Here is a 10,283-nt window from a genome sequence, read left to right as displayed (position 1 = left end):
GTGCAGCCTGTACAGAGCTGGTGACCCCGGCGTTGGAGCGTAAGCCCAACAGCTTCGTAGCAGCGAGCTGCACCACTCCTCCTCAGGCCTTCTGGACCAAACACGCTCAGACCGAAGTCATAGAGGTAACACAAACACACACACACACACACCAGGGCACCAGTAACCCCATCTACCTGATCATACCTGTCCACAGGGCACCAGTAACCCCATCTACACTGTCCACAGGGCACCACTAACCCCATCTACCTAATAATACCTGTCCACAGGGCACCAGTAACCCCATCTACCTAATAATACCTGTCCACAGGGCACCAGTAACCCCATCTACACTGTCCACAGGGCACCACTAACCCCATCTACCTAATAATACCTGTCCACAGGGCACCAGTAACCCCATCTACCTGAGCAGCATAGCGTTCTTCCAGGATTCCAACATCAATCAGCAGACGCAGGTCAAGCTGGCCGTGTACGACGTCAAGGACCGCTCCCAGGGCACGGTACGACACAGCCATACATACACATTAGGGTTGTCCCAATCGGACCGGGTGATCGGAAATGGGCTCCGATCTCATGATTTTCAAAAGATCGGAATCGTGGCAGAAAAGATCGGACTTTTAATTGTCTAATGTAAATCTCAAAGAAAGATGTGTAAGCAATGACATTTTGTAAAAACGGTTGTGTTTATGCGAGTTGTTTTCCTTCTGGTCCCAGTCAGAGATCATCAAACAAAGACTATCCAATCCAATCCACTTTATTTATATAGCACATTTCACAACGCAAGGTTTACAAAGTGCTGTACAGAAAGTTAAAAGCTAAATACACTATAAAGCTAAAACAAAAGAAACCAACAAACCACACAGTAGAAAAAGGACACATTACAACAAAGCCACAGAAAAACACAGAACTCTCAAACGGAATTAAAAGCCAAGGTGTACAGGTGGGTCTTAAGGCAAGATTTAAAAGTCTCGATGGTGGGGGCCAGTTTCACATGGGAAGGGAGCTCATTCCACAGTTTAAATGACAGAAAAGGCTCGGTCACCTCTGGTCTTTAAACGTGCCTTTTTTGTGACCTGGAGATTCAACTGGCCAGCAGAACGCATTGACCTTGAGGGAGTGTAAACCTCTATAAGGTTGCAGAGATACTGTGGCGCAAGACCGTTCAGTGATTTAAAGACAAACAATAAAATCTTGAAATCAACTCTAAAACGGACAGGGAGCCAGTGAAGGGAGGTCAAAACAGGTGTAATATGGTCACGCCTACGGGTTCCAGTTAGGAGACGCGCCATGGAAGACTGGTTTAAACCAACATACAGTGCATTGCAGTAGTCTAAACGAGTGGAGATAAAAGCGTGAATGACACGTTCAAAATCGTTGAAAGAAAGCACAGACTTGATTTTGGCCAGCAGCCTCAGGTGATAAAAGCTGGAACTAACCACAGCGTTTACCTGTTTGTCCAGTTTGAGTGCATTATCCAATTTGACCCCAAGGTTAGAGACAACGGGTTTGGCATAAGGCTGCAGGGGACCAAGGTCGGTGGGTACAACACCGGGGCCACTAGACCCAAACACTATGACTAGTCACACTCGTGTGACTCGAGGCGTGAAAGACACCTATGATGAAAACAAAGGAAATGCAACCCCCACTATGCATGATGGCATAGGACATGTCTGTACTCTGAATGAGAGAGATACTCTTTAAGAGTTTTAACTTGAGTGTTTCCAACTTCAAATACTTTTAATTCTACTCCACTATAGTTACTTTGTAGATTTTGATTATCAATACAAAACATACATGAACCACTTCAGCCGTATATACATTTCCGGCCATTTGAAAATAGCCGATCTGCAAGCTCACGCGACGCATTGTGAACTTGTAGATCTGCTATTTCCAAAAGATTGGAACATGTGTCATGGGACATTCTGCATATTGAGTACGTTCTATTTTCGGTACTTTAATTACATTTTGTAAAAGAGTTTTTCTACATTGCAGCATTGATACTTTTACTTGTTTTTTGTTTTGCGTACTTTTTCCAGCACTGGACCCAGGGCACGGTAAATAGCCAAATTGCAGATTAGGACTTGGCCTAAACAAAGTTTTTCAGCTGTGAGATTTTGTTTTTTTGCTTTAATCCATCTGGTTGAGTCCTTCACCACCTGAGCCCCAATATCAAAATGATTGTACGACGACCAATAGCAAAGATAGCAGATCTGCAAGCTCACAACGTGTCACATCGCAACGCGTTGTGAGCTTGTAGATCATAGTTCTTCTGCACAGTGGCTCTTTCTGAATCTCCCTCTCTCTCCATCTATGTCTCTCGCTCTCTCATTCTCTCCCTCTCATTCTCTCATTTATTATTTATACAATGAAAAAATGGAGAGCTTGGATGTGTTAAAAATATATGAGACTATGAAGGTATTACATCTTTCTGTAAATGATATGGGAATCGCTCATCTGTAGATGTGTTGCTCTAAAAAACGGCATCGCATTGGATTTTGTGATTGATTGTTTGAAAGAAATGTAGCAAGTGCTTTTATGAATAAATGAATTGTTAAAAATCTAAATATCTCTCTCTCGCTCTCTCTCTGTATAGATGTACATGTTGGGCTCTGCCCTGTTCCCTATTAAGGAACTGTTGCAGGACAAGACCCACAGGCTACAGCTAGAGCTGAGGTAACACACATACACACACACACACACACACACACACACACACACACACACACACACACAAGGCTGTCACGATTACAAATTTAAGTGGACGACGATGAATTGACTATTTGTCGTGCCCCTCTTCGCACACATTGGTTGCCGTTTCTTGGTTGGACAAAAATCCTTTCTCTCCATCCACTACCATTGAAAAAAAAATGTGTTTTTCAGTTGCTTCATATTGATATTCTGTGTATTCAATTCTTTTTTTAAACTCTGTGTCAGTAAAAAGGAACATCTACTGCAGCATATTAGTGACCGTGAATGACCAGTAAGACGCCCTGAGGGCGAGACGCGACGAGGTCGCGTTCACACATCCGCCTGGGTGACGGCAGACTGCTGGGCGAGTGCCGGCGCTTTGACATGGGGGGTCAGATCAACATACGGAATTAATTCTGTATATATGGAGCGTGTCTTGAGTGTACAGGGTTTGATGAGGTCAAATCAACATATGGAATGTCAGAACAGATCAGCTCCATATAGGGAGATCTAAGAGTGGCAGCGGGGGAAGGTTCTTGAGTGTACAGGGTTTGATGAGGACTGGCCATTTCTGGAGCATGTCTTGAGTGTACAGGGTTTGATGAGGTCAAATCAACATATGGAATGTCGGAACAGGTCAGCTCCATATATGGAGATCTAAGGGTGGCAGCGGGGGCAGTGTCATGAGTGTACAGGGTTTGATGAGGTCAGATCAACATAATTATGGAATGAATTCTGTATTGGCCATATATAGAGTGTGTCATGAGGTGTGACGGACAGACTGACAGGTTTTGCAGGCTTACACAGTAAACTGCAACCTACTGTCAAAACTATGGTGAAAGAAATGCAAATACTGTACCCCCCCTTTCAATCGTTGTGAGCTTGTAGATCAGCTATTTTCGCTTTTTCTTTTTGGTCAGGTCGGCGGAGAACGAGCGCGTGGGGAACATCAATGTGGTGGCCTGGCAGATGGAGGAGAAGAGAGACCAGAGAACGGCCATAGCCAGACTCCCGGACACCATCAACGGACGGGTAAGAACTAGCCTCGGTACACAGGCTTTTATTTTCCTTCGCATTCGGCTAAAAAAGAAAAGCCTGGGGAAACCCATTGGAAAATCTAGCATAGGAAGTGGGAGTCAACTTGTATTTCGCTAAACCAATAACAGTGCAGAGGCACGTCGCTCCAAATTCGGTGACGTCTGCAGTGTTCTCCACTGTTTTCTACAGGGGAGGGGAGGGGATGGGGGGAGAGGGGGAGGGGAGGGGAGGGGGGGAGGAGGGGGGCGTGCGCTCAGATTGGTGAACCAATAGGATCCACCGCCTGTTTTTGACCGGCATACGCCCTCTAGACATCACACAGGCTGGACCAGGCTAGGTAAGAAGAACCTACCGGTATATACATTTCGGCCATTTGAAAATGGCCTATCTACTGTAGATCTGTTGTTTTCTACAGATTTGTATTACTTTTTATGCGTTTGAAAACTTGTGAAACGGGTCATTCCGTTCATAGTATCAAAAGCAGAAAGTACATTTTGATACCAATACATACTACATCGCAGTATTTACATAGCGGTACTTTTACTTGAGTAAAACATGTATTACTTTTCCCACAACTGGGTAAAGAGCCAAACAGTACAGGATGTACTTGTATTTATGCCTCTGGCATAAATAACTTGTTATGTCAAGGGCCCCCAATTTTAGATGTATTGGGCTGCGGCCCGCTTTTCCTTTCCTGTGGGGGTATTTTTGTCACTGTACATTTTGCCACATACATTCGAAATTTTCAGTTAAATATTAAAAAAAGAGAAAGTATAAAACACTGTATTATGTGGAAAACTATGCGGCGCTAATCGTTCGAGCGGATTAGCTCCAGATTAGCTCCAGACACACAGACGGACAGATACAGACCGACCTGCAGAAAATGAGAAAAAATACAAATAATAATAATAACCTTTGCTGTCAAATGTCATGATGGAGTTTGACAATCATGTGGTTGACTGTCGTCGTGAGTCATCCGTTCCAGAACAAAGCTTTCACACTGCCAGTGGTGGAAAGTAACTAGCTTAACCCATTTTGGGCGGGAACCCCTTTTGGTGTTAGCATTATGTTATGCTTTTGCTATTGAAAAATAGCAGCTCTACAAGCTCATAGCGCGCCACCGAGTGGCGCGCTACGAGCTTGTAGGTCTGCTATTTTTGAAAAATCGAAGAACGACTGACATAGAGAACGACTAGTACATAACAGAATGCTGCTGCTTGTCTGCTAACTGGCTCCAGGAAATTTGACCATATCACCCCCGCTCTAGCGTCCCTGCACTGGCTCCCCATCTCCTTCAGAATCAATTTCAAACTCCTTCTCACCATATTCAAGGCCAGGTCCGGTCTCGCTCCACCCTACATCGCCGATCTAATCTTCCCCTATGTCCCAACCCGCTCCCTGAGATCCTCATCCAAAGACCTTCTTAACCCTCAAATTTGTCGGCTAAAGTCCAAAGGAGACCAGGCTTTCAGCACCATAGCGCCAATACTTTGGAACACACTGCCCTTACATATCAAGCGTGCTGAATCAGTGTCCTCTTTTAAATCCCTTTTAAAAACACACTTTTATAGATTAGCTTTCACTGCCAATGAAATATTTTAGTATATATATTTTTCCTGCTTTTGTTTTCTATTGAAATGTCTTCTGCTGTATATTTTGTTTGTTGTTGTAAAGCACTTTGTACTGCAAATTTGAAAGGTGCTATATAAATAAAGTTTTATTATTATTATTATTATTATTATTATTATTATAGAAACATAGCTTTTTCAGAAAACTGTCAGGATGTAGAAGACATTTCTAGAATCTGATCTCAGGTCAAAATGTACTGTACTTAAATACAATTTTGAGGTATAGTGACGCCTACTGGTTGGTTTTGAGGCACTGCATGCACAGTGGATGAGATCGTGAACCTCCACATGCTTTAAGTGTTGATTTTGTCGATTAAAAAAACGATGCACTGTGTATTACATTAATTTGTCGTTCCACCACTGGTTTCCAGACGGTGCTGCCCGTAGACGAGAGCCTGACAGAGTCCATGGGAGTCAGAACCAAGTACGCGTCGCTGTCCAAAGACCTTCTGCTACGATCAGGTGTGTGTGTGTGTGTGTGTGCGCGTGTGTGCGTGCGTGTCGCTCATTCAAATGATCAGCATACCATCCAGGTTTCGATGTATTTGTCATTTTTATGTCTCGCATTAAAAAACAGAATTGTGTTTCACACATTCCCAGCGAAAGGATCAGTGCACAATATTTAAAGTGGTTTAAATTGAACTTAATCTAAAAAAAATCTGTTAAATCTGTTAAAACCATAGAACTACTTTAATCACTGTATATAGATGAGGTAAAATTATATTGACTGATTAGATTAACAAAACAGTTGTAAATGTAACCTCGTGTCACCAGACTTTCCTCGTCTGGGTTTCTAAATCGCCGTATGATCCGGTCTAGACCGGATGGTAAAATAAATAAATAAACTTCTTATTCCCGTTTGTGGTTTTCGTCACTTTGTTTGGTCTCCCTCCCCCCCCCGTTTGTTTTTAGTCTCGCCAGTCGCTACGATTTGGAATAAAATATGGATATACCAAACAAATTATTCCAAGACGTCCTTGAAGAAACGTGTCGGATTCATATGCCGCATCAAGGCTTTTATTGGGTAGGCACTCAAATCACGATGCCCTAAGTTTGATCGCGGGGAATTTGGGGTACTTCTGATTCCGGTTTGTGGTTTCCTGCCTGTTGACTACAACATGACGTAAATGACCATCCGCTCCCGAGTCCCGACCGGATCATAATCCTGAAAAGGAATGCTTCCCGGGCTATTGCAAATGTAGCAATAAATGTCCTTGAGCGTCCTTTTTGTAGCGCTCACCCTTTCTGATTCAGCAATCTATAATTGCTGAATCTATACACCTCCATCTCTGGCTAACTCCCTCCTGCCCTGCCCCCACCCCTCGTCTCTCTCTGTCTCTCTCTGTCTCTGTCCTCTCTCATCCATGTGTGTTGACTAATAAATGACTAATAAATGGTTTATAATAATCTAGGAGGAAGTTTATTGTCTCTGAGTTCTCAGGCTTCTGAGACAGAGCTGATGAATCACTCCTATAAAGATAACAAACACACCTGTGATCATGTCCACCCAGAGATTTGGTGTGCGTGTGCGTGTGCATGTGCGCGTGCGTGCATGCATGTACGTGTTTTTGCTTAGTTCAGTAGTTCTTTATTACTGAGTTTCCTCTGCGTGGTACTTGACCATGTTCTCACTCAGTGAGTTTCTGGCTCTCTGCCACAGCCGTTGGTAGAGCAGATGTTCTTCTGCCCATGCAGGATGAGGTCATGATGGATGTGTCTTCAAATAAGACTGGATTGGAGCGCTAGCTTCACGATCAAACCCTATATCTCATACCAACTCATTGCCATAGTAACCCACTCCGGGCAACGGCAGAGGAGTAGAGAGGCAGAGGAGTAGAGAGGCGCACGCACGCACGCACGCACGCACACATGAACGCACACTCTCTCTCTCTCTCTCTCTCTCTCTCTGTTCTCTCTCTGTTCTCTCTCTCTCTGTACACTTTTAATTACATTTGAAGTGAACAATATAATTTGATTTAGTTTTGAAAGTTGCATCGGTGCGACCTGTAGAAAATAAAGAATCTGTTGTACACGAGCTTGTCGAAGTTTAAAATAATGGTTAAAAGATTTAAAAGCTAAGGTGACACAGATCACAGATGCGTTCCAGGTTTAACACATTGCGTGTGTGTGTGTGTGTGTGTGTGTGTGTGTGTGTGTGTGTGTGTGTGTGTGTGTGTGTGCGTGTGCGTGTGTGTGTGTGTGTGTGTGCGCGCGCGTGTGCGCGCGTGCGTACGTACAGTGTTCGGAGGCACCATGTCCCGGATGTACCGCTTCCCCACCACGGACGGCAACCACCTGCGAGTCCTGGAGCAGATGGCGGAGAGCGTGCTGTCGCTCAACGTGCCCCGACAGTACGTCAGACAGCTTCTGGAGGAGGACGCCGCAAGGTATGCACGCACGCACGCGAACAGACACACACACACGCGCGTGTGCTTACGGTCAGAGTAAATGTAATCTAGTAAGAGAGTGGCGACACGCTTTGATCTCGCCGCAAAGCTGGGTGCTATGGGCTATACAGTAGTTCCAAACATTGGAACTATGCCATTGAGATAGAATGAGCACTTCCGCATTCCATCGTTACAATGGGAGTCAACGCTAGTGTCGCCACTCTCTAACTAGATTACTCTGCTTATGGTAGTCCGTCACATCTGATTGATGACTTCTACACTTCTTCTTTAGGGCTGACGTAAAAAAAAATCCAGAATGGGTTAGGTACGTTTTGCTGGAGTGACCGTCTGCGTCTCTCTGCCCTGCCTCTTTCTTTCCCTCTTTCTTTTTATCTCTCTCTCTCTCTCTCTCTCTCTCTCTCTCTCTCTCTCTCTCTCTCTCCAGAGTGTGTGAGTTGGAGGAGCTGGGAGAGTTGTCTCCGTGTTGGGAGAATCTAAGAAGACAGATCGTGTCTCAGTACCAGGCCATCATACTGGCCTACCAGGAAACGCTGTCCGACCTCAACAACTACAGAGGTCTGTTCACGAAACACAAGCACGCACACACATGTTGCATAATAAAGTTGTTTTTATTGTGTTGTTACCTCTGTAAAGCCCCCCCCATGTAAAGCGTCTTTGGGTACTCAGAAAAGCGCTATATAAGTTTGAGATATTATTATTATTATTATTACACGCACGCACGCACACACAAGCACGCACACACACATGCACAATCGCACATGCACATAATCATGACTCTCTCCCTCTTTTCATCTGTCTGTCTGTCTGGTGTGCGTGCGTGCGTGCGTGTCAGGTCCATCGTTTAAGGCCAGCAACCTGAAGGCGGACAGGAAGTTGGAATTCATGCCGACCAACCTCCATGTCCAGAGAATGAGGGTTCAGGACCAGCTGGGCTTTGGTGAGGCATGATCACTCGCACGCACACACCACTATACATTTTTGCTATTGTTAAGCCTAAAGCTGAAGAATTTCCAAGCTTGTGCATGTAGATCTGCTATCACCATTGTGAAACCTGGTATATAATCTGACATAAATCTAGCCCTGTCACAGAGAACTAAGCTCTAAATGTCTGATCCTAACACACTAACCCCCAACCTTTTTTAAATTGTAAATGTAACACTAGCCTCTGTACTCGCTCCAAATTTGTGTTCTCCGCTGTTTTCTTTTGAAAACTTTACTTACGGTACTAGTTACTTTGTAGATTTTGATTATTATTACAAAACATTCAGCCCTATATATTTGGGCCATTTGAAACTAGCCAATCTGCGTCGCATTGTGAGCTTGTAGATCTGCTATTTGCAAAAGATTTGTATCTTGAAATGAGACATTCTGCATTAAGAGAACTTTCTGCTTTTGGTACTTTTAAGTACATTTTGATACCAGCACTTTTACTCAAGTACATTTTGAATTCGGGACTTAACTTTCACTTTCCCCCCACCACCGCCTCCTCTCTCCCCAGACCACACGTATGACGTGATAACCATCGGAGCGCCGGCGGCTCACTGCCAAGGCTTTAAGAACAGCGGGCTGAGGAAACTCCTGCAGAAGTTTGAAGACACCAAGAAACAGTAAGTGGACTCAGAGATCCATGGGCGTATGTGTTTGGTCCGACGCACTAACAGTCCTACCGTCACGAGTCCGACACCCTACCCAAAAAACCTATCCTCACAGGAAGCCATGGGTGAGTTTTAACCCACCACAGGTTAGTTTTAACCTACTACGCATGTCGGGAGCCACGGGTCAGTTTTGACCCACCACAGGTTAGTTTTAACCGGCCACGCATGTCGTGACTGTGTTGTCGAACTAATGTCTGTCGGACTGTTAGTATGTCTGACAAACGTATGCACCCCGAGATCCACGCGGCTTCAGGGTGACATAAAGGACACTCGCCTATGGACCACAAGGACCACAATGGACCACGTTCGATCCAGGGAACCATCAACTCAGTGAACGAGTAACAGCTTTGGTCACATTTAGACTGCAGTCACTTCATTCAAATCGGATTTATTTCTCAAATCTGATCTTTTGGTCCGACCGTTCACAATGCATTTGCAAGTGACCAGATTGGATCTGTGTTTAGACTGGCAGCCAAATCCAGCCTGAATCATATCTGTGTCACATGCAATCTGATTTGGATCAGGTTACTGTGAGACTGAGACGGATCTCCTGAAATCAGATTTGAAACCACCTCTGATTGTGGCTCATGTCGCATTTGTAAAAATCAGATTCCATGTGACTTGTTTGTGTTTAGACTTATTCAAACACATCAGATTCCAATTTGGATGTATCATGTGGCACAGATCTGATTCAGCCTGGATTTGGCTGTCCCCATTTACACTAATGGGGCCTAAGTCCTGTGATACGTACTGGGAACTGATGGTATGGCGTTGCGCACTACCTCAGCAATCCATTTCCCAGAGGACTAGCGCATTTAAAAGGGGATTGACACCCATTGCATGTTCTAATCTCTACTGACAATTAG

At 44.5% G+C, this 10,283-nt stretch overlaps 1 protein-coding gene across 8 annotated transcripts in view; it reads left to right on the top strand.

Moving 5' to 3' along the window:
• The window catches only part of LOC306917511 (inositol polyphosphate-4-phosphatase type I A-like), a 75,084-nt gene that overhangs the window by 27,378 nt on the left and 37,423 nt on the right, over nt 1–10,283 (top strand). For all 8 annotated transcript variants that reach the window (XM_079495778.1, XM_079495780.1, XM_079495779.1 and 5 more), the window contains 9 exons: nt 7–125; nt 384–500; nt 2,594–2,673; nt 3,609–3,720; nt 5,726–5,816; nt 7,594–7,741; nt 8,187–8,317; nt 8,595–8,699; nt 9,261–9,369. In XM_079495778.1, the coding sequence (XP_079351904.1) occupies nt 7–125; nt 384–500; nt 2,594–2,673; nt 3,609–3,720; nt 5,726–5,816; nt 7,594–7,741; nt 8,187–8,317; nt 8,595–8,699; nt 9,261–9,369 (1,012 nt within the window). The remainder of the gene's footprint in view (nt 1–6; nt 126–383; nt 501–2,593; nt 2,674–3,608; nt 3,721–5,725; nt 5,817–7,593; nt 7,742–8,186; nt 8,318–8,594; nt 8,700–9,260; nt 9,370–10,283) is intronic.

The sequence above is a fragment of the Electrona antarctica genome, assembly GCF_951216825.1.
Source record: "Electrona antarctica genome assembly, chromosome: 24".
Taxonomy (NCBI): domain Eukaryota; kingdom Metazoa; phylum Chordata; class Actinopteri; order Myctophiformes; family Myctophidae; genus Electrona; species Electrona antarctica.
Note: the sequence above shows the minus strand (reverse complement) of the source record. Positions and strands in the feature narration are given on the sequence as shown.